At 43.7% G+C, this 25,000-nt stretch overlaps 1 protein-coding gene across 1 annotated transcript in view; it reads left to right on the top strand.

Annotated features, from left to right (window-relative positions):
• eipr1 (EARP complex and GARP complex interacting protein 1) overlaps positions 1-25,000 on the top strand; it is a 43,631-nt gene that overhangs the window by 15,181 nt on the left and 3,450 nt on the right. Inside the window, exons 5-8 of the mRNA XM_030045210.1 lie at positions 2,436-2,535; positions 7,904-8,040; positions 17,475-17,642; positions 22,340-22,507. Coding sequence (XP_029901070.1) covers positions 2,436-2,535; positions 7,904-8,040; positions 17,475-17,642; positions 22,340-22,507 — 573 coding nt within the window. The remainder of the gene's footprint in view (positions 1-2,435; positions 2,536-7,903; positions 8,041-17,474; positions 17,643-22,339; positions 22,508-25,000) is intronic.

Consider the following 25,000-nt stretch of genomic DNA (forward strand, 5'->3'; position numbering starts at 1 on the left):
CTTCAATATGAAATAAACAAGAACTAGAAAACAGTGAAGAATCCAGTGTGTACGAGGCATGTGGTGAGGATCAATATTCTGCAAAAAGTACACAGTCAGCAATCAAAGCTAAGTATGCAATGAAAGGTACCGACGTCTAAAGCAAGTCTGTATCCCACGGCTGTGTCTCAAAAGCAGACTGACAGAGCTGGGCTGCTGGATGTGCTGTTTCTGCGGTGCTAACCGTACTCAGTTACTTTATTGGCTGGTCAGTGAGCCGCTGCCATGGCTGCACTGCACAGATCAAAGCCGCACCATCACTAACTGCCATGGACACCAGGGCAGCAGGATAGAAATGTCTGATTTTTTTTTTCTTTTCTTTTCTTTTTTTTTTTTTTTTTTTGAACTTTGAATAGCTTCATTAGCTAGAGGTCACGACGTCAATTATCTGCACATGTCTGCGATTTAATGCTGCGTTTGAGTGCAAGATGGAACTTAGGATTTCTGGCATTCGATGAGGTAAATTTAAATGCAAAGTATAAAAATGTCCAATGAAGTTGGAGTTCCTAGTTTGCGATACTGGGCAACCCCGAGCTCACAACTTGACATGATAACAACATGGCTGCCCACACTGTCAAAGCTAAAAGCAGTATCATCTTTTTAATCTTAAAATCTTGTATAAGACATGTTTGATTTGCACCATGGCATGTTCTTAGATCACTTAACCCTATAAAGCCTGAACTATGAAAGAATTGGCAGAAAATTCAAATTTTTTGAAATTGAACCCTTTATTTAGTCCTATAACAAAATATATATAAAAAAAGAAAAATCAAAAAATATGTTATTACAAGACCTTTCTGGTGTATGATATATGATATGTACTTGAAGTGCCAATGGTATGGTCCAGGGTGAACAGGGGAAGTGTTCAAAGGTATACAACAGTATTTTGGTCAAGTATTGATTAAACTGAAAACGAAAAACAGAATTGAAAATGTGTATCATATATGATACAAATGGCTTTATAGGGTTAACATATCAATACAGTGTTTGATTAAAGTCCTCATGAAACGCCCTCACATGACTTCTACCTCCTGTAAAGCGGAGTATCTTAAATAGTGACATCATCCTGCACCAGTAGAATTAAATTAAAATTCTTCCACCTTGTGGCTCTAACACATTTACGTCGGTAATGACACGTTCCCAGATTCCACCTTCCCTCATCTTTCCATCGCAGAACGCAGCTTTAATTTATTTTTTTCTTTGCGGGTGGTGCTTGTCTTTTAGCAGCAGGTTCAGCTCCGGTTCAGGCTCCAGTGTTGATGTTTCTTTAGATGGAGCTGTCCCTCGCTGCGGTTTGGGCGTCAGTGTTTTGGTTTGTCATTTACTGTGTGTGTCGCTGTCCTGCCAGTGTGCATACATAACACCGGAATCTCATTTGGGTAAAGGAGATGAGTCTGTGCCTTCTCCGCCGCTGGGACGGAAGGCTTTTCTGTGGCACAGCCTCACTTTGTGATTTAGGCTGATAGAACAGGTGTATTTTTACATAAAAGTCTTGCCTAGTGCCACTTTAATGGAGCGCGTTTTACCCTATCATTTTTACATTCAGTACACTGAAATAACTTGCTGATCAGCAGATACTAGATGGGCTGCTCGGCCATCGCTGGCATTTATCCTTCAAAGTACTCCATCACCAGTGGGCCATCTTGGTAGAGAGGCAACAGTCACATTCAAACTCCAAGACTCAGAAAACAAATTGCAGGCTCGGTCTGCTGTGGCACTGAGCCAGGAAACTATTTCAGAATCAACAAGACTACAGTTATCAGTTTAATAAGAGTCCCCTAAGATAATGTGTTTTTGTAGGCCGGCCTGGAAGTTATGTTGACCACAGGTTGCCTTGGAAGATTTTCAGCAGATTCTTTCCATTGGGGTTTCAAACACTTAACAAAACAAGCTTTGTCACGTGCACAAAAAGTATTGAACCTCACGCTTTTAACTATTTCTCTTTTAACCATTTCTCTTACGAAAATGAAAACAAAAAAAAATACACTGTAAACGTGGGCAGGAAACCGATGGCTGGAAAGTGCTAACTCATGACTGCCACTCCACTGGCCGACCGAGCTCCTCCATCAGACCTTTATACACAAAAAATGTACAAATATGTAATGAAACGTGTGTGAAATTGCTGGAATGTCCTCGTTAATGCATGCAGAGCAGAGCAGTTTGTCCCAGAGGTTTGCTGGGGAACGCATGCAGATGTTTTAAATCCGTTCAGGTCTGTTTTTATTCAAGGTTCTGAAAAGTGAACAGCTCCCCGTTCACCACAGGCTCCACTCCCCTGTGTCTGCAGCATATGTGGATTTGTGTGCATGCATGTTTGTTCGTCGTATGTATTGTAATTGACTGTGACTCTGTGGTTTTGTGTGTGTGTGTGTGTGTGTGTGTGTGTGTATTAACAGTGTACTGTGGGAGCCCATGGGGGACGGCAAGCGTGTGATTTCATTGGCTGATAACCATGCACTACTCTGGGACCTGCAGGAGAGCTCCACACAGGCCACGGTAAGGCACACACACACACACACACACACAAACAAACACACACGCACACAGAAAGCCACACTGCCACACACACATACACAGACGCACGCACCATATCACACAATAGCTAACTCATTATTTGATAACCACTGTATCATCTTGGTGTTATCACACACACATCCTCCCCCTGCGACAACAGTGGAGGAGAGTGTCCTCCATTTATTATCTCTCTCTCTCTCTCACTCACTCACACACACACACACACACACACAGCATCTTGGCAGGTTTTCTGCTCTGGCTAGTTCAATATCATTCGGTCAAGACTCCCCCGCTGTGATAGTAATAGCCTTCTTTAATAACTACAAAAAAGAAAAACGTATGTATTTATTTTCGAATACATAAAGTAATATAATCACTGATGCCTGTTTTGTTTCACGCAAAATGCAGGAGGTGTGGGGGACAGCTCTTTAGTGTGTGAGGCAAGAGATGCATTCACATCTAGAGTGGAGCTGAGAACATTTTTGAATACGTCGGTGCTCCACTCTTATTCAGTCTTATTCATGGCCTGCACACAGACGCACGCGCGACAATAACGGCTTTTAATCAGCTAAAAATGAACGGAGCAGCGCTGAACCCTCGAGCAGCCAAAGTGCCGGCGCGGTTCTGGCTGCTCCCCGCGTACAGTAGCTGCGTCCGTCCTAATGCAAGGTGGAGAGGCTCTTCAACGTAAATTTGCCGTCTCCTGCGCACCAACTTTGCAATTAAAATGCCCATTATGTATTTAAAGACTCAAGATAATGGCTTGTGCCTGTGTGCATGTGTGTGAGTAATAAGTAGTAGTGTAGTGGCTGTGTTGGCCTATGCACTCATGTGTGTGGAGCATATGTGTGTGTGTGTGTTTGTGTGTGTGTGTGTGTGTGTGTGTGTGTGTAGGCTGTTCCATTAGTTGCAGCCATGAGTGATGGAGATAGGTGAGTCATTAGTAATTCATGTGCTCATCGAGGGATTCACACAAAGGGCAGCCAGGTCACACACCCACTAGACACAGGAGCTTGTGTGCGTGTGTGTGTGTGTGTGTGTGTGTGTGTGTGTGTGTGTGTGTGTGTGTGTGTTAATTTGACCCTGGTAATTTGGCCTGTTGAAAAATTTCTGCTGTCTGGCAGATTTCAATTAGGATAAATACATGCATGTAGGAACACACACACACACACACACACACACACACACACACACACACACACACACACATCTGCATCCTCACCACCTTGCTTGCTACACTTGCTCAGTCTTAGCATTTTTGTGTATATGTGTGTATGTGTGTGTGTGTGTGTGTGTGTGTGTGTGTAGCCTGTAGCTTTGTGTTTACTTATTTGTGTTGGTCATTTCCATGCTCTGTGTGTATGTATGTCTCTCTCTCTGTGTGTGTGTGTGTGTGTGTGTGTGTGTGTGTGTGTGTGTGTGTGTGTGTGTGTGTGTGTGTGTGTGTGTGTGTGTGTGGTCTGTGAGGGGTCGGAGGGGGAAGTTGACCCTATCCGCTGTCATCAACCCTGGACACCACAGCTAATAAATACTGTGGAGAGAGAGAGAGAGAGAGAGAGAGAGAGAGAGAAAGGGAAAGAGAAATAGAGGGAGATTTAGAAATTAAAGTAATGAGAATGGGAAAACGGAGGGGCAAGAAAAGTTGGAGAGCGAGAAAGAGAGGGAAAAAAGAGAGAAGAGACAGAGCGAGGGGGCTTAGAGTAGATGGAGGAGAGCGATGGAGTGCCAGACTGATTGGAGAGAAGGAGAGAGACAGAGATTAGGAGAGAGAGAGAGCGAGAAAGAGAGAGATAGAGGGAGGGAGAGAGATAGATTGGGAAAGAGAGTGGGCTTGATAAGGAGAGTGGGGGAGAGACAGAGAGAGATAGAGAGAGAGAGAGAGAGAGAGAAAGAAAGAAAGAGAGGAGAGAGAGCCTGGCAGCCGAGACAAATTCCTCCAATGCTGATGAGAATGCTAATCTCCCCCCCCCCCCCCCCCCCTTCTCCTCCTCCTTTCATCCCACTCTCCTCTCTGCCATTCCCTCCATCCGTCAGAGGTTGATGTGTTCATCTCAAGCCTTGTCCAGCTGCAGCACGGATTTGTCTCTCTCTCAAAGGCCTGGCCTAGATTAGTGTGTGTCTGCTGTGTGTGTGCGTGTGTGTGTGTGTGTGTGTGTGTGTGCGAGTGTGGGTGGATGTTTGCGTGAGTGTGTGTATGCATGCATAAGAGAGGATCTTGTGGCTGCGCGTACCGATGTGCATTGTTTGAAGGAGGATTTTTGCGTGCAGATGTGTGTGTGTTGGAGTGTGTGTGCGTGCGCTTGGCTCATCAATTAGAATCGCTGGCGGAATTGAGTGAGAACATCTCCGCCGGCTCACAGCACACCCACACACCTTGTCCCGCACATCTGTTCACACACACACACACACACACACATACCTCCCGAGTCCACTCTGGATAAAGCATAAATGCATGGCGATTTGACAGATAGCTTTGCATTAGCGCCGCTTGCGTCCTAAATGAATGCTTCCCCCAGTGTTGTGTGTGCTGCCTTGTTAGGGCCCCTAATTTAGTTAGTGCACTAATAAGGCTGGGAACCTGGGACGCACGAAGCGCAGGCTTTGCCACCGCACAACTCCGTACACCGGTTTAGCCTCAGAGAGGGAGATTCCTGCTGTAAGCGTCCCACTGATTATGGAATATCATGGAATTTTGCGAGGCGGTATTCTTGACGGGGAAGGTCAAGGAATTTCAATTCTCCAGGGAAATCAAGGGATTTTACAAATGGGTCACTTTACAGGAGTATAAAAGAATATTTTGCATAGCTTGTTACATACATTCATTGCATTAGATGGTGGTATTGAGTTACTTTTCTCCACAGCAAGCCCAGACTCTTCATCCCATTAGAAAAGCATTAAAGTTGTAATCTGTAATATTTTAATACAAATACATGCACATTTTCAACTTTTTGATGCTGATTGCAACACTAGTTATTCAGCTTATAGCCACATCAATGAAAGCTTTTGCATCTGTTATGCTGAACACCCCGTATCAGGTCTTTCCCAGATTTAAAAAAAAAAAAAAAAAAAAAAAGGCATATAGAAAGTGATGTGGTTTACATTTTGGGTTTGTTTGGAATAAGTAGAGGAAGAACTGAGTCCTTTGCCTGAGCAGTGGCACGGCTGAATAGACAAAGAACAGAGTGCCAGCTGCAGAAACTCCAACTTCATCAGTAGAAAATCCAAGAAAATAGACCTTTCATAGTCCCGGCCCCACTGTCTGATTGACAGGTGATCGCTGGGAAGTGCAGTGCAGAAGCACCACTTCAGCGTCTTGCAGATCACCACGTAAGCAAACCAAGACAGAGCAACATTTTTTAGCTTATGAAAGTGCTTAGTTATGGAAAGTCATGTTTTTTTTTTGTTTTTTTTTTGTCTTTTTGTCACGGCCTTGATTAAACCCTCATTCTCGTCCCATGTCCGGTTTCATTGCGTTTCATTTTGCCTCCCCCCGTCTGTCACCTCTCCTCGGCTCCTCTCTTATCACCCCTTTGCTTTCCTTCCTCCTCTTTTTCCGCCTTCCACCTTTGTTCTCCTTCCTCTGCTTCTCCTTCTCCTCCCTCCCACTCCGTCTGTCTGTCTCGCTCTTGCTTTCCCTCCCTCTGTCCTCTCTAGCTGAAATAATGAGAGTGTACTAGGGAGGTGTGCAGTGACGGGGCGATCGATGATCTCTGCTCCAACAGGCAGAGACGAGCGAGCGAGCGAGCGAGAGAGAGAGAGAGAAAGAGAAAGAGGGAAAGAGAGAGAGAAGGAGGGAGCGAACAAAAGGAGGGAAATAGGACTGGAAAAAAAACAACTTATAATCAGAGAGCAGAGAGAAATCACACGGCGTAATAACGCCGCATTTTGTAATTGTTTATAGATGCATCGTAGTCTAAGGGACGGTTATTTAAAGATAATCATCATTTACAAAGCAGGGCTGCTGAATTGATTTGATTCCATTTTTTAATTTAAAGTAGCCTGATGTGTTATGTTTTCAAATTCAAGAGCCTTCAAATGTTTTGACTTTGATTAATTTCACCTCCATTATTTACCCTTTGAAACTGTAAAATATGGAATTAGTTGGATATAGATTCTGTGTCTGGCATGTCATCTCATTTGAAAGGCATAAAATGGACTTTCTCTCAGCTAAACCTCTCTAATTTTTTTGGGATTTGGTGACATTTTATCACTTAAATGCTCGGTTGAAACCCTCAAAACGTGACAATTAATTTAAATGAGTCTCAGCCAGACTAAATCGCCCCACATTTCAAGTTTCGATTCAGCTTTCAACACTCATCAGTCTTAGGCGCTCTGAGGGCCCTTCCTAGTCTGAGCAGTTGATCCATAAGTAACTGTGAGTGATCTAGTGTGTAAATCCTTGCCGTGAGACCAAGGTGATCAGGCCGAGGTGAGGTTAGTGGGGCTACCATCGACTGAGCACCAAGATACGGATGACAGAGGTGCATGCTGGTACCCCCGGGGTCTCCATACTGTGCCGTTCTGGCGGTATGGGTCTTGTCGATAATCCTCATGTGCAGTGTGACATTCAGAGGAGAAAAAAGTACTAATCTATATGTAGGAGCACACGGCAGTCAGGCAACACTGGCTCTGTCTCACACTGTCTCAAAACTAACAATCCTGATGTTTTTCTGACCGCAATTCACTTTTGTAAAACTGGAATCAACTCTCATAATTCATTACTCAGTTGTATCACTTATTTAAAGCGTTCACTGCAAAAATCTACATTTTAACAGGCAGCTGAACTGAGTTGGGCTGGACATTTAATCAAATTTTTACTGAAACTGCAATATGGCCAAGAATCCAAATCACAGGAGCTGCAATTTTGTGATAAAGGTAAAATGTGTACAAATTGTCATTAGAAATTGAAAGCATTGTGGTGCTACAAAGATGATATGGCATAAAATACATTCTCTAGATGTAAGAGAACATGTTTGGTTGTTACACATCATTATCATTTTAATTGTTTTCTTCTATGAAAATTAAAACTATGATGCAAAAGTGGTCTTTCCCACTAAAATTGTGAATCTTATCACAACATCAGTATCTCTTATAATAATTACATTACATACAGTTACATATGATTTTTCCATCATACTGTAGGATGCAATTAATCAGCTTGACTCCAGAAAACTTTAGTGCATGGTTGAAAAACTTGTTTTTCATATTATTCCACCCTAGTACTCAGATCTTTTCTCCTCCATGCAAATTCACTTAACATATAGACTGAATGCACCTTTGACTGCACTGAAGAAATTTCATGTTCCTGATCAAAGATCACTATGGCAATATCACTGTCCTCCCCATGCAGGTGTCCAGCACTGCCACCCTAGAGGGCAAAGGTCAGCTGAAGTTCACCTCAGGCAAGTGGAGCCCGCACCACAACTGCAGCCAGCTAGCCACAGCGAACGACACGGCCATCCGAGGCTGGGACCTGCGCACCATGAGGTGAGCTGCGTGTTCTCCAGGCTGATTCAAGAAGCACAGAGGTCCTGCTTGACAGCACGTCGTGTGTTCAGCAACACTGGAAGCCAGTGCCAGTAAATCTCCAGGCAGTTGTTTGGTCACATACAGGACTCCAAAAATAAAAAGAGTGACAGGAATGTTTTCCGTAAGCTTTGCCACTTGGTGTTAAAATGCTGTTTTAACAACACAAATTTACACAGGAGCGCATGACTAGACACCGGTCGGATGTTTTCCAACAGCTTCCCATTAAATCCGCCTGAACTGAGTCTGGTGTGCCTGTGTGCATGTGCCTGTGTGTGTGTGTGTGTGTTTAAGTTTAACTCACAGACTTATGCAGTTTTAGAATTCATAGTTATTATTTTATCACTAGACCTCTCTCATGCACTGCAGTGCTCAAAAATGTGCATTTGATTAGATTAACGAGGAGAAACTGAATTGCTAAAATCAGTTTGTTACTTAATCTATATCTGTAATGCACAAACTGTATATCACAGTCGTAAACAAAATGTCCTATATAGCACTGCATGATTTATTGAATTTTGCCTAATCAATCAGATTGTGTCGTGAGATTCTTATACAATACCCAGCCTAAAAACTGGGACTATTTTCCACATAATCACAGTGCTCATTTAAACATCGCATATTGATTCTTAAAATCAGTCGCAACACCTTGGCCGCATGCAGCGTTTGCTAAGTGTCTGCTATCACTGCTCCGGCACAAGGTAAAGTGTTTTTTGGGTTGAATACCAGAATGAGAAGTGCAGGAGCCTATTAACTGGCAGAGGGCGTCTTTGTAAATTTCCTTTTGTCTTGTTATGTAATGTTTGTTTGCCGCCTTTGTGTTGCTCATGATTCTAATGAAGTGCGCTTCCCTCCAGCGCAAGAAGATAAAGTGTGAGGCTGTGGCGGGCTAATGTTCCTGTTTGACATGGAGCATGTGTACTACCACACATTAACCTTGTAACTGCAGGTTATCGGAAACCCTCCGTATAACCTCTGTATCAGTGCGCATGGGTGTGCATGTATGTGCATTCATGTGCGCGCGGGTTTTGTTTGTGGAACTGTGCATGCCCATCCGTGTGTGTGTGTGTGTGTATGCGGGGTGGGTTATGATTAAGGTCAGCCTGTGTGTATGTGTGGGCTCTGCTAGAGGAATAATAATCACCTCGCTATCGATCGCCATGATAACAGCAAAGTGCTGGAGAGATTGAGAGAGGGGTGGGGTGAAGGAGAGGGAGAGAGAGAGAGAATATATTTACAAGATGCGTGCGATAGGCCCAGATAAGATAGCTGAAACAGTGATATCACTCCCCATCAGCCCTATAACAAATTAAAGAGTTCCTGCACGCTCCGTTTTTGGCCGTTCTCCTCCCGCTGTGCTGTTTTGAAAGATGCAACAGCCCTGGTTTGGCTGTCGGCGCAAAAGGGGGGGAGGAGGTGGGGGCGGGGGGATAGGAGCAGAGGGCTTGTTAGCAGAGACTGCAGCTGTGATGGTAACTCCTCGTCTCTCATATCATAAAATACAGTGATTGCCGTTTTTATAGAAACCTGTAACCAAAAGCATGGGCAAAATGCTGGGATTTTCTCCAAAAAAAAAAAAAAAATTATCAAATTTGATATATATGCAGTCACATGTTGTTGTTTTACCACATTTAATGTCTTGGCCAAATTTATGAATTTACTGTACTAGATACCAGAAACAGAGATGAAATGAAAGGCTAACCCACTTACACTCAGTTTGCCCAGGTTTTTTTCATTTAGGTAAATTCATAATAAACATTGTAGTCAGTATTGATTATTAACATAGGGAGTAAATTAAGAATATATGTGAATTAGTAAGAAATGAATGCTTTTGAAAATGTTTTTCTTGTTTATATTAATAGTCGTTAGTTGTTGCCCCGTGGTTATCACCAGCTGGAGGTCTTCTGTTTTTACCCACCTTTTATTTTATCAATACGTCTCTGTTGAAGTAAAGGGTTTGGGCAAAGGCCTATAAAATTAGAGAAGAGGAAAAAAGAAAAATGTTATGAATAACATTTTTAAATAGCGTTTGCTAATTGTTTGGATTGTAAATGATATTGTGGGTCTAGTTACCATGGTTTCCTCGTTGCTGGTCCACTGGAGCAATTAAATGAATGGACGTGCTTCTTATCTCTGTAGCCTTCTTATTCATTTGTGTCAGACACTGTTCCTACACCCAAGGTTCCAGCACGGTCACAGGCACACCAAGGACGTGGTGTGTGTGTGTGTGTGTGTGTGTGTGTGTGTGTGTGTGTGTGTGCGCGTGCGTGTGTGTGCAAGTGTGAAGTGGTTGAAAGTGGAAAGCGCACAAGTGTGAATATGCCCGGTGAGTTGTGTGCGTGTGCGTGTGTGTGTGTGTGTGTGTATTTGAGTAAGTGACTTGCATGTGACAAGTGATTGTGTGCTAGCCTGTGTTTGCTCTTTGCTCTGGGAGCCTTCATATTTCTACTTGTGTGTGTGTGTGTGTGTGTGCATGTGTGCGCATGCCTGCACATGTATGCTTGCCTGCCTGTCTTTGTGTGTGTGTGTGTGTGTGTGTGTGTGTGTGTGTGTGTCCAGTTGGCGTGGCAGCTGTGTGATGGCAGCCTCTCAGCATGCTCCACTGCCTCCTCAGATGACCTCTGAGGTGTCCCCTCTCTCTCTCTCTCACACACACACACACACACACACAAAAGTACACACGCAAAGCAAACACACACACATTGTTCCTCTTTTCCTCTCCTCTCCTCTGCTCCCCCCGCCCCCTCTCTCCCCCCACAGTCCCAGGGCTTGTCACCCAGCATGCCAGCCCAAACAAGGCTGCCCTGGTCAGAAATAAGGACGGGGAGAGCAGCACAGCAGTAACAGGCACTACGAGCAGCACCCAAGAGAATAACACAGTCTCCGCAGCCCACCGTCTCCCAGACACACGGCGCTTTAAAAAATACAAAGATAATACTGCTTATGAAACATATATGGATCCTGTTCTACTTTGTACTAATGTAATATGCAGCATTATGTAAATTATGGAAAACTCCGCTCCGATATTGGGGACAGAAAGCGGTGTTTAATGCAAAATCCTAACGCTTTTTGCACTCCTCTCTGGCTCATCGTCTTCAGTTTACCTCTGCTTTTACATTATTCAGAGCCTATTCCCTGTTGTATGGGGTTTGCTGTTAGGATTTTTTTTTTAGGCAAGGTCCCTTTCATTAATGGGTTTCGAAAGGTCATGTTTCAATTATGCCGTAGGTCATCAAAAAACACGCTGGCAGCCTGGCAGGGTTGCCTTGATGTGCATTATGTGCCAAGAGAGTGTACGTTTCTGCAGCGAACGAGGCAGCAGGAACGAATCAGATTTCACAGCTCAATTAATAATATAGATAGATAGCTGTGGAAAGTACACACATCCCAATTACGCCGAATGTTAACAAAAGGCAAATGATTTAGGTTACTGTTTGTAATGGTAATATATGCACTTTTTTAACTCGCATTAGAATTTGTCATATCCACCTACTTGTGCGGTATTTCATAATCCAGGGCTTCCGCACAGCCGTGTTAAATCTGGGACACGATTTGATCTTTTCCAGGTCTTTAAAAGTTTAAAAACCGAGGAGAGAAAGTGCGAGAAGAAAGTTATATTGTTATGAAGTCGTGATAAATATGCCGCATGTCATACAGCTGCAGACCCTCAGCCATGATATTACATTTCTTATTGTTTAGAATAAGAATATGGTATGCATTATATCGAAGGCTGACTAAAATTAGTCGACACGTTAAAGGGACAGTTCACGCAAAATACAAAAAAAAAAAACATTTTCCATTTACCTGTAGCAGCATCTGTCCATCCAGACTTTCTGTGTGATTTGGTGTTGTTTCCAGCCCGCCCCAACCTTCCCCATCTCCCTTAACCCCAATACAATGGTGCTGGATGGAGCACAAAATGTTGAAAATTTACACAACAACAAGCAGCTCTTTCCTAAAAGAACAACATGGAGAGCCAATATGATCCAAAACCCCGGGGGGCAGCGAGTTTTGTTGGGAACTATTTCCTCCTGAAGAACATCAGCAAACTAAATCTATCCGCTCAAGGACTACCGATTCAGGGAGGATAAGGACAGTTTGCCAGTTCCCAGTGAAACTCATCGCCCCAAGGCCTGTGGATTATATCAGGTATCTGTGTAATTGTCTCACCAAATCACACAGAAACTATCTGGATGGATAGATTGCACTCCAAGTAAGTGGCAAAATATCTTAATAACTGCTCCTTTAAAGTCACGTGGAATTTGAAAGGAGGTGGAATTTGTATAGGGATCTTGTAAGCGGCACATCGCAGATACAGCTACCACAAGCTGTAAGACATCACCAGTGGTCCTTGTGAATTAGACGCTGAAGCTCCCAGGTTCAAAATCGAATTCAGGCTCCCCCTCCATGATGTTATTTCCAAGTACGAAAACTGCACAAAGCTACCGTGGTCTCCTACCTGCAAACGAAAGATACCAGAGGCAGAGCTTCAATCACGGTTTATACAGTATGTTCAAAACCTACTTAAAGAAAAACATATCTATATGTGCGCCGCAGTGCCAATTCTGTCAGGAACTTCAAAATGTCTTTGTAGAGAAATAATGAAATAACGGCGTTGTGTTAGTTTGTGGAGTACCAACTGTGTGTCATTCCTGGCACACTAGGGTGCTTTGAGCCTTTGAATAATATTAGGCTAGCTAACAGGCATGCAGTACTAGCCACCAGGCATTCAGTGTGTGTTCTGTGTGTGCATGTGTGTGTGTGTGTGTGTGTGTGTGTGTGTGTGTGTGAGAGAGAGAGAGAGAGAGACAGAGAGGGAGCGAGAGGGAGAGAGAGAGAGGACTGTCATTGGGGATGCTCTCACACTGCATCTCCTTCGAATTCGCATTTGGACCAACAGTCCACAGTAAGGGGCAGCACACACACACACACACACACACACATACACTGAGTTGTGCAATAGCTGTCAGGCCTGCGGCCATACCATGAACTGCAGGGTGCATACTGAAAAGCAGTGCAGTGCTGCAGTGAAGCATAGACTCTCCACACCTCCCCTGTGGTGTGTGTGCATGTGTGTGTGTGTGTGTGTGTGTGTGAGAAAGAGAGAGAGAGAGAGAGTAAGCGAGTGAGAGAGAGTGTAAAAGAAGAAGAAATGATTGATAGTAGTGCTATTTGCTCCTTCACAGCCCAGGTTAAAAGCCAGCTGTCTTTTGGTACAAAGACAAGAAGTCGACAGCATCAAAAGCTCCTCACCCAGAAAGACAGGAGAGGCTCCGGCTCTCACCACAAAACACCGGACCAAAATTATAGTTCATCCTCTGTTTCTTTCCCTGTTCCTTTCTCCTTTTTTCCTGGGTTCTGGCCGTGCTTCGGCATACCGTAATGACAGGGTACCCAAGGTAAACCATTATGCAAAAGCCTCTCCTATCATTTTTTATTCACATATTCAAATATACCACCATTATGCAAAAAAGTGTTGCCGATTAGGAGGATCGTATTTCGCATTCAAATACGGGCCATTATGCAAAAAGTGTCAGCTGTTTTTGAAATAGTGATTATTCCATATGCCGGTGTTGATTTGAGGCTGACCTTCTGAACCCTTGGACTGTCAAATCGATCATCTGTAACCTTTTCACGCGCTGCCGCCCCCCCCCCCAAGAGATTAACCATACGTCATAACTCTCATAACAGCGTATTCATGACCTCATGTAGTCCTTCAAATAATGAGAAAAAAGAACAGGCGTACCTGTGGGCTTGTGATCTTAACAATAAACTGATAAATGCATTTTGTTTGCTAGTGTAATTGTTTTTATTGATGGGCGCACAACACAGACATTTTTATGACAACAAAATGAATTGCATTGAGATATATGGATGTGATATTATTTGTGATAAGCGTGATTACTTTTATTGACAACCGCATGATTCAGACTTCTTTCAGCACCACAAAATGAATTGCATTGAGATATATGGATGCCATATTACTTTTTTTTTTTGGAAGTTTTACAGCCTCAACTTATCTTTTTCGTGCCGCACCGGTGCGGTATTGTCTCCCTTCGACTTTTGTGCACCGATTGCCGCATGCTAGCCATGAAGATATCCCCCAATCAATTAAGCTGCTTGATGTAATGATCCCTTACTTTTATGCATGGGCAGACTCTCCCTCCCTGGCTCGTTCCCTCCCTCCCTTCCTAGCCTTTCTCCATCTTTCTTTCTCTGCCAGAGCCATCTCAAAGCCAGGCTTTAATTTTGATCAGCGATGAAATGATTACTCTCCTCTTTCGATTTTTCTTTCTTTTTTCCCTCCCTCCCCACAGCAGTTGTCATAGAAACAGGGAAGTGTGTGCATTTGTGTGTGTGCGTGTGTGTGTGTGTGTGTGTGTGAATGTGAATGTGCGCCTGTGTTCCAGTCGATCCCCTCAGCGGAGAGATTTATCACCCAGACTAAGCTTGTAGGAGCCATGTGTATACACATGCACATGCGTGTGTGTGTGTGCGTGTGTGTATGACTGTATTCATTCGTGCATGCATGTGTGCACATGCACAAACATGAGTGTGTGGCTGAACGTTTGGCTGTCTGTCTACCTTTGTACCTTCGCTCCTGCACGCTGATATCTTTTTCTGTATTTACACACATAAAAGTATTTGTGTGTGGGAGAGTGTGTGTGTTTTCCCCCATTTTTATGTGTTTTTATCTGCGTGCACCTAACGGGGTGTGTAATAGGTCCCCTGTCCCCTCATCAGCTCCCTCGACCACACACATACACACACCACCACCCACTCAGCCTAGCTGGCTGGATGACTTTAGATTGAGTGTGTTTGCTGGCTTAGGCTGGCCACCACCATAATCCCCCGCACTCTGTCAGGAGGCTCACCGTGCCTCCCCAAACACACACACACACACACATACAAAAATCCCAGGTCCCTCCACTATTAGGTTGGAGTGTATGCTTGCCTGTGTGTGTGTGTGTGTGTGTGTGTGGAGGGGATTGCTCAGAGACACCAGAGAGAGAAACGGCGAAACTAACCCAATTTCCTGCTCCATTTCCTTTTCACGCGGCGGGCGCGTCCCATTCCACGGCGGGCCGGGCTGAACAGCAGCCACCCTACAGCCCAGGTTCACGCCTCTTACCTCAGAGTCACACAGAGCACAGCGAGGGAGCCGGGGAGCGCCGCTCCAACTAAAAATCACACGTCAGATTGCAATTTCCTGTTAAACTGAAATCCACCGCGAGCTCAGCTCAATGGATGACTGGGGTTCACTTATAATTCTCATAAATAATTATAATACACTTACTTATGTGCTCATAACCTACTTATTTTTTTTCTTGTGTGAGATGTTCTTTCGCTCCTGTCTGCTCACAGGAAAATCCAACTGTCAGAGTAATAATAGCAACTTCATTAAAAAAAAAAAAAAAAAAAAAAAAGTTTTATTTGTTTTGTTTGGTTAATTTGTACTGCTGGGCTCAAACTTGCGGTACATTTATATCTGAGTAATAGAGAAATAACTTGGCTTTTCTGTTTTAAGATGAGGTGGCTACATGATGGGATTAAAGCAACAACATGATAAAACCTGGGAGCAGCAGTAACATTTTTTGGCTATAATTGGGCAATTAAAAAGCTCTATCCTCTGCGTATCTGATTTTCTCATTTCAAATTAAGACACAGAAGTGAGCAACAATCAAGTGTATTGTTGTGGGTTTTTCTATTTTATCACTTGCTATTTCTGGCACAAGATAGAAAACATGTGCAGGGTTTGAGTTTGAGGGATCAGATTAATAAAGTCCACACTATTATTATTTGCCACCAAAACCTGCAAACCCACGAATATCGCCTAAATGTCTCTGGACAAGTGAAGCAACAACTGATATCGGTGAGATTATGCTTTGGTCAGTGTGATAAAGTGGAGCGTCGGTGCTGAATGCTTCCTGGTTTGCGCTTTCTTTGGGCTTTGAACTGGATTTGTAGTTTCGTTTCATCTTTCCTCTTCGGTGTAGGGATCGACAGGGATGAAAGTAGCCTACGTGGAAACCGTGCGCATGTGTGTGCAGACCGAGACCGTACAAGAAGAAGTCTTACACACCATGCATCTGTGTTTACTCTGCTGTGGAAGAGAAAAAAAAAACACATGCATGTAGTTTGAGTGGAAGCCCTTACTAGTTTTCTTGCCGTTTTCTGTCAAACCCCATATGCTGACACCAATGTCACGGTCCAGTGGCGGTGACAACACGCACACGCACACACACCGAGTCCCTGAGTCGTCTTGACCTAATTGAAGCCCAGCGGTCTGCCCCAGGTCATTTTCTTATACCTCCCTTATTTTAATGAGATTTTTAATTAGCATGTTAATTGCCTAATGTGATCAGCGGGGTGACTAGCTAGCCGGCTAGCTGCTGGTGGCATCCAGCAGGGCCACTGTGCTGCGAGACGCCTTTCCGCACCACTGAACAAAGCCGAGCCAAACTGAGCCGGGCTAGGCTAGCCTGGAGAGGGCAGAGGAGAAGAGAAAGGAAGACAAGAGATTTTGCATAGTAGTAAGGACATATACCTCATTAATAATCAGTTTATTTGATTGGCGGGCCGCCTAGTGGATCACCAGCTGAGTTTTGCTCCTCGAGACCACGGCACCTTGGGGAAACAACAAAAAAAGGAGGCGGTTCAGAAGCCCCTGGGGGAAAAAAGCAAATACCAGAGAAGTGGTAGGAACATTTAAACCCAAAAAAATATCTAGGAGACAAGAGGAGGCGAGCTGAGAAAAATATATAGGAGAGGAGAAGAGAGGAGGAGGCGAGTCCAAAAAAGATGAAAAGGAAGACAATGCACTCCTCCTATGTCTCTCTTGCCTCTGCCATGTCATTCTGTTAACTATACTCAAGCAGGAACTGAAGGCTGTGTGTGGTTATGAGGCTTGCCTTTATAATTTACCACCGCCAGTGTCGGCTTCTTTATTGAGCCTTGCCTTGGCTGACAGACACAGACACAGAGGAGGCTTTGATTTAGCTTGGGAATGTTTTTCGCTTGTGTGGACTTTGTGAATCATCCTCTGTCTCTCTCTTTCTCTCTCTGTCTCTTTCTCTGTCTCTGTCTCCCTCTCTCTCTTATATCCCCTTTTGTTGTTCTGCCATGCTCTCGTTCTGTCATATCCCCTTCTCTCTTCCTCTGTCTGTGCACCCCGCTCTCTCTCTCTCTCTTTCTCTCTCTTCTCCCTCCGCCTCCTCTTTCACGACTTTCCGTACCCCTGTCTTATCCCCTGTTGCCGTATCGGCTGCTCCCCGCGCATTTTTTTGCCTCCCTCCATCCTTCCCTCACCAATTCTCTCCTCTCTGCCTCTCATCCTTCTCTGCTTTCCCTCCATCACCCCCCACCTCTCTCTCTCTCTCTCTCTCTCTCTCTAGTCAGATCTACTGTATAGAGAACGCCCATGGACAGCTGGTGCGCGACCTGGACTTCAACCCGAACCGCCAGTACTACCTGGCCAGCTGCGGAGACGACTGCAAGGTCAAGTTCTGGGACGTCCGCAATGTGCAGGAGCCCGTCAAGACCCTGGAGGAGCACTCCCACTGGTGGGTGGGCTGGGGAAAGGAGGAGGGATGGGGTGGGGTTGGAGGGGTTTGAGTGGAGGTCGGCGCGGAGGGAGCAGCAAGCAGGGTGACCGTGCTTCCCGTGGCAGCAAGCACCTTGCCCCGCTGAGGTGTCCCTGTCAGCTCCACGTGGTTGGAGGCAGTTGAGCTTCAAGCCGCATGAATTCATGAAGGCCAAAGCCAATATTTTTATCCCTCTGAGAGCCCATATTTTAGTAAAAGATAGTATTTAGTAAAACATTTTTCATTGTTTCCCCCAGAACTGGCTTCTCTGAAACAGTATTTCGACTATCATTAAAACTCCCCATGAATCATAATAGTAATGGCAATAATCATACACAAGCAGCGTATTACTAATCAACTGTAAAATAAATACTGCATGCTGTCACTCAAACTGCAGTATATCACATGGGCAGGGCTGACACACTGATTTGTATTAAAAGACCTGATATGGTGTCAGATCAATATGTATATATGAAACAATAAGTCTGCTTAGAAGAGGAGCCACACATTCACACATAGACACACTGGATACATGTACAACTGTAAACATGTATTCTTATACACACACACACATACACACACACACACACACACACATTGAGCTTTGTCATAGGAGCTCTCCTTGGGGGTCTAAGGTTGAGCGGTGTCATTTTCACCTGAGACTAACTGTGATTAATGGCTATACAAATCAAGTTGATGTGAATTTTTCTACATAAATATGCTAATCATAATGTGAAATAATCATAATAGCTCTCTTTTTCTCTCACTTGACTGTTGATTTATTAATGTGTGTGCTTGGGATTATTATGTTCTCGCCGAATCTTTTTAATTAAAATTGATTATTGATTGATTATTCATAACCTTTAAATGTGAAATTACACTTGCGTGACATTATATATAATTTGGTGAGAGAACTAGTCACACCTCACTGTAAGATGGACTTATTGTAGTGATGTAACATGTGTTTTAACCTCTGGAAAAATTAGTAATAATAATGTTTAAGTGTTTGACAGGTAATGCATTCGAAACAGTGTAAGCTATCTGAATGGTGTGTTATGACGTTTGAAGTTATTGATGCATCAGGGAGAATTTCATCATTTCCAGAGGTTAACACTCAGGTTAATGCACTAAAAGTATTATTATCAAGTATTATTATTATTATTATTATTATTATTATTATGATTATTATTTTTATAAAAACTTATTATTACAGAAGAAGCTTTTTGGTTTCATATTTAAGTAAATAGCAGTTTTGCCATTTGTGATGTAAAATCTTGGGTGCTCATTATCTCAGGGCTGCACTCCACCCTGACAGAACCTTATAAGCTCACGTCTGGACTTATTAAGAGTTTATCTTCTAACTAATGAAATGCCCTAACTACTCATGGTGCAACAAAAGGTAATTATTCACTAATTACAAATTAACGAGAAGCAACAAAACCCCCGAGAAAGGACTTAACCCCCCTGGGGCAGTTTAGGGACAAACTTAAACAAAGTGATGTGATGCAAACAGCCCAGTCCCGTTCAGTTTCTGTTGTTTTGTGTTTCCGATCTGTTTCTGTTTCTGATCTGTTTCTGTTTTCGATCTGTTTCTGTTTTCGATCTGTTTTGTTCTGTTTCTGTTCTATTCTGTTGTTTTCTATTGTTTTCTGTCCTGTTCTATTTTGTTCTGTTCTAGTTTTCTGTTCTGTTCTGATGTTTCCTCTTCTGTTCTGTTCTCTTCAGTTCCATCCCATTCTGTTTTTTTTTTTTTTTTTCTGTTCTGTTTCGTTCTATGAGGCTTCAGGCACCGCTGAGAGCTCAACGTAGTGTAGCCTACTGCTGCAGAACCTGTGTGTGTGTGTGTGTGTGTGTGTGTGTGTGAGAGAGAGAGAGAGAGAGAGAGAGAGAGAGAGAGAGAGAGAGAGAGAGAGAGAGAGAGAGAGAGAGAGAGAGAGAGAGAGAGAGAGAGAGAGAGAGAGAGAGAGAGAGAGAGAGAGAGAGAGAGAGAGAGAGAGAGAGAGAGAGACCTGTTCTCCCCTCTCTCTCTCTCTCCTGTGAGCTGAATAGATGATCAGTGTGTCTGCGAGCCAAACTGGGCTACTGCTGCAGCACACCAATCCTCACCTGATAAAGGAAAGCACACACACTCACACTCATACACACACTCTCACACACACAAACATACACAAGCATATGCCCACACATATGCCTGTGCACACACACACACACACACACACACACACACACACGCTCATGCACACAGAGCAGGCAGTATCTCCAAAAGAGAGATAGACTTGGCAAACATATCCATAACTGTAGATAGCTGCAGATGGGATCTGTTCTGATTGGAGATAGGTGTGTGTGTGTGTGTGTGTGTGTGTGTGTGTGTGTGTGTGTGTGTGTGTGTGTGTGTGTGTGTGACCATCTAATCTGTGCGTATGTGTTTTTGCACATACGCGCAGATTATCTCTGTGTGTGACTGCTTGCAAATGTGTGCATGTGTGAGTGCATGGAAAGATCTGTGCTATGCAAATGTGTGTGTGTGTGTGTGTGTGTGTGTGTGTGTGTTTATTTTTGTCCTATGTGTAAGCTTATCTCTATTTCGATACGTACACTGGTGAGTGTTTCCGTGTGTGTGTGTGTGTGTGTGTGTGTGTGAGTGTGCGCGTGCTGGCTGTTCGGAGCACAGCCAGGATGGGGCCTCAGGGCTGCTGGGGGTATTAGGGACTATTTTTTAGCAGGGAAGCGGATTAGGGGAGCGCGGGGAGCGGCGTGGCCGAGGCTGATTTTCTGTCAACAGCCCCGGTTATCCCTCAATCCCTCCCTGTGAGGGAACTGGGACCGCACTCTGAGCTGTGCCCCAGGCTCACGGAGAGAGAGAGAGAGAGACATAGACAAACAGAGAGAGAGGGGGAGAGTGAGAGAGCATGTAAAAGAGCCAGAGAGCGGGACGGGGGGGAAAGGAAGACTGGCAGTCAGACAGAGAGAGAGAGGTGGGAGAGAGACAGAGAAAGCAAGAGAGACGAAATTTGGTAGAAGGAAGAGAGGGATGGAGATGGCATCGGGGGACAGAGAGAGAGAGAGAGCGAAGGAGAGGAGAAAGAAAAAGAGAACAGATGAGAGGGGATTGAGCGAAGATGAGAGAGCACTAAGTGGAGCCAGGATCAGGGAGTTTATGATCATGATCATCAACTTGCGTGAACTAAGCAACGAATCCCCATTACTGGCATCAAAACACACCCTCAGAAAGGCTGATTTAGCTGTGAATCCCACGGCGACGATGCTAGTCATTTTCTGCATGATGTGTGTGTGCAGGAGTGTGTGAGCGAGAGATAGAGACAGGTTCTCTGCTTGCCTCTTTTGTGTGTGTGTGTGTGTGTGTGTGTGTGTGCAGATTTTTGGCTGTGTAACTCTGTGTGTGTGGTCTGCCTGTGCATAATACAGCACTGACATACATGAACGAGTGTCTCTTTACAAATGTGCTCTTCTTCACGAGTGCGCTCTTTCTTTTACAAAACGTGAACCGCTGAACTATTTCCTGCAGCCTGCGAGTGTTGCTGTCTCCGAGTTCATCTCTTTCACCGCATTGAATCACCTCGCTTTGCTGCTAGATCCACGATACCCAGAGTCAAGACAGGTGCGCGAAAAAGCCGCTCCTCCACCAGAAAGTTCCAGGGCCAGAGTTCCCGGAGGAGGATGGCGGAGGCAAATCGAGATGAGCTCACGCGGAGAGCAGCGAACTTAATGCAAATAATGAGGAGGTGTCAAGTCATTCTGCGGCAGCAAAACAATAAACTCAAGTCGTCCAAGGTGTCGATATTTCTATGATGATTTGCTGCTGTGATGTTGCATTTGAGTTTTGGAGATGAGACATGCGGAGGTTGAAAATGAGGCCGGAGAAAGGCAAGAGCTGAAACGACGAAACTGCTTGAATGTTTCCTTCTCAGTTGCCACCCATGAGAGCTCTTGATACACTGCAAAAACGCAAAATCTTACCAAGATTATTTGTCTTATTTCAAGTCAAAAATGTCTTATTTCTAGTCAAAATATCTCAGTACACTTAAAATAAGACATGATCACCTCAGAAGTAAATTGTTTTTAGACAAAATTTGCTTGTTTCATTGGCAAAATTTGCCAGTGGAAAAAGTGAAAATTCACTTGAAACAAGTGAAAATTAGCTAGAAACAAGAAACAAATTTTGCCAATGAAACAAGCAAATTTTCACTTGTTTCAAGCAAATTTTCACTTGAAACCAGAGACAACTGTCTAAAAACAAGTTACTTCTGAGGTCATCATGTCTTATTTTAAGTGTAATGAGATGACCCTAATGAGGATAAGTGGTTTAGAAGATGAATGAATGAGATATTTTGACTAGTAATAAGACATTTTGACTTGAAATAAGACAAATAATCTTGGTAAGATTTTGAGTTTTTGCAGTGTAGAATGTTCTTTTAACAATTTGTGTTTACTGGTGCTAATTTTTTAAAATGGTGGTGGTGGTGGTGGTGGTGGTGGGGTTTAACCATCCAGAGAATACCACGTCAGTTGCAGGGACCATTTTTTTGGGTGTCAGGAACTGAGCCCTCGGGACAACAAAGGGACTGGTTCCTTTGGGTCAAACAGGGGTAAGAGCGTTCTTGTGGTCTAAGGACAAGGATAATTGTTTTGTTTTGTTTTTGTTTTTTTCATCTCAGGGTATGGAGTGTCCGCTACAACCACAGCCACGACCAGCTGGTGTTGACGGCCAGCAGTGACAGCCGCCTCATCCTCTCCAACATGGTGTCCATCTCCTCGGAGCCCTTCGGACACCTGGTGGACGACGAGGAGCTCAGCGAGGGGGAGGACAACCACCAGGAGGACAAGTAAGAGCAACTTGTGTTGCTGTTGGCTAGAAACAGGTGGAACAGCTTATAATCTGCAACTCTACATGCCATTTCCATCTTGAAGGATGTTTTGATTTCTGTTAATAGTCAATAGTTTACAAACTGTTGCTGCTGGGAATAAAGGAAAATACAAAGAAGAGCTGAAGAAACTGTTTCCCCCAAATCCATTCAGATAGTTTTGTGTTATTTTGGTGAGGTTTCCAGTCTGCTGCAATCTTCCCAGTCTCCTGGCACTGCAAGTGTGATGGGCCTGGATGGATAATCAAACTGTAAAAAATGCATGTCGCTGTTAAAACCCACAAAAGCACCAGTTCTTTCCAAAAACAATGACAGTGGTGCCAGGATCCACTCAGATCCACAGCCCTCTGGGGCTAAGAGTTTGTTTGGAAATATTTCCTGTCGAAGAACGCCGGCAAACCGTATCCAGGGGCAGATAGATGCAGTTTCCCTGTGTTCTTCAGCAGGAAATAGTTCCCAGTGAAACTCCTTGCCCCTGAGGGCTGTGGATTATGCTGGGTATCCGTGTCATTATTTTTAGGAGGAGCTGTTGCTGTTGAGTTTTTCTCACTGAAATCAGTGATACTTTGAGCTCCAAAAAACAAAACCGATCCAAGTGTTGGAAGATAGAGAATACTGTGGCAAACTGGAAACCTCACCAAATCACACAAACTACCTGGATGGATAGATTGTGCTATTGGTAAGTGGGAAAATGCCTATATATTAAGGATATAAGGATTTTTGGGTGAACTGTTCCTTTCAGTTTGTCCCTGTTAGAGTGTTATTATTATCATAGGTTTCACTCTCACCGCTATTATCTCCTCATATAGTGGAGACTGTGATAATCCCTGCCATTTTCACATCAGTAAATGACTGTTTTGCAACTCTCTATTGCCGATTGACACAGCAGCACAATGATGATTCAACCTGTAGCCGGTTTTTCGATCTGCTGTTTTTGAGAACCCGGTGCCTGATGGGTCTTTCCTGGGGAAAATTCCTCCTGTCAGCAGGAAGCGATGCTTTTTACATTCCCAGCAGCGGCAACAGTTGTTTGCTTGGACCTGAAATAAATTAACAATAAAAATGTTGCCTTGAGGCAGAATCTTCTCAGATGAAGGTTGACGAATTCTAATGTGATCTCGATTGGACCCGCCCATGCCATCCTTACATCCAGGACAGTGATCTAGTGAACCCCCCTCCCTCAAATCCATGGTGGGCAGAGGTGTAATTTGAATACATCACAGATTAGTGTCACTTCTGTGGTTGTTAGCCTCAGAAGAAAGTTCATGTATCCAAAATGTTGAACGAACCGGAGTAGCATAATCTCAAATCGAATGTCATCTCCTTCATTTTTGACATTTATAACTATCTATAAACCGTCTGTCACTGTCCCTACCTATTAAACATTAACAGCAATGTGATTTCACAGGGGCTTTTGATGTAAAACCCCCATTCATTTGTGAAATTACAGTTCGTTTCAATCTGTGTGTTCTTGGCCACCTCCCTCAACACTGGGATCTCTTAATGACTATAATCTCTCCACAAGTATTTGGACAGTTACACTTGTTTATGTTTTTGCTCTACAATTTTATCAGATGAGTCTTATCAAATCGTATGACTGTTTTGTTAAAGTACAAACAGTCAGCTTTCCTTGTAAAGCAGTTTTCTTATATCTATGGAGATTTTCAAAATTACAGCTTTCTCTTGAACGTTTCATGCGTCTAACAGCGAATGACCTTGAAATGTTAAAAAGTGCTGTAAATTTTGAATTGTTCATCTGATATGAAGTCAATTTATCGCTCTGTCTTATTTTTTTTTTTGACACCCAAATGATAAAGCAGATAGGTAAAACATTAATAAATTAAAATATTAAAAATCAAAAGGTCACCATCAAAATATCCCTCTGTGTAACATTTATTGCTGATTTAAAAAATTGCTGGGATATCATCTATTTATCGCCGTCCAAAATTCCTGCTGTCCATCCATTACTGTCCCCTCCTCCCCTCTCATCCATAACCACCAGCTCTTATACTCGATGGCTGACTCTCATCCACAATTATCAACTCTCATTCCTAATCACCTGCTCTCAGCTTTAGTTTTGACCCTTCCACCATAGTTATTGACCCCTCTCATGTTTACAGTAAGTGTCCACTCCACCACGCCTGGACTCCTCATACGTAACTCTTCCAGCGGGTCTACTTTTTCAGATTTATTTCCCAAGTTTATCTATCTCCTTGGTTTTAAATTTCACTGGTGGACCGAAATCCACAGATGGTGGGGTTTTTGTTGGGACGGTACGAAGGGCAGTCTTGGATTTCTGTCCAACCTGAAGGGAATAAGAGTTTTTGGCAGACTTGCCCACTGGTCAACTCAACCATTAGGCATTGTGAGCAGAGACAGTAAAATTATCCATGTGTTAATTATTAACAATAATCCCTGGTAAATCACTGGCAAATGCGCTCCATGCCAACAGTT

Source organism: Myripristis murdjan, chromosome 22 (genome assembly GCF_902150065.1).
Source record: "Myripristis murdjan chromosome 22, fMyrMur1.1, whole genome shotgun sequence".
NCBI lineage: Eukaryota > Metazoa > Chordata > Actinopteri > Holocentriformes > Holocentridae > Myripristis > Myripristis murdjan.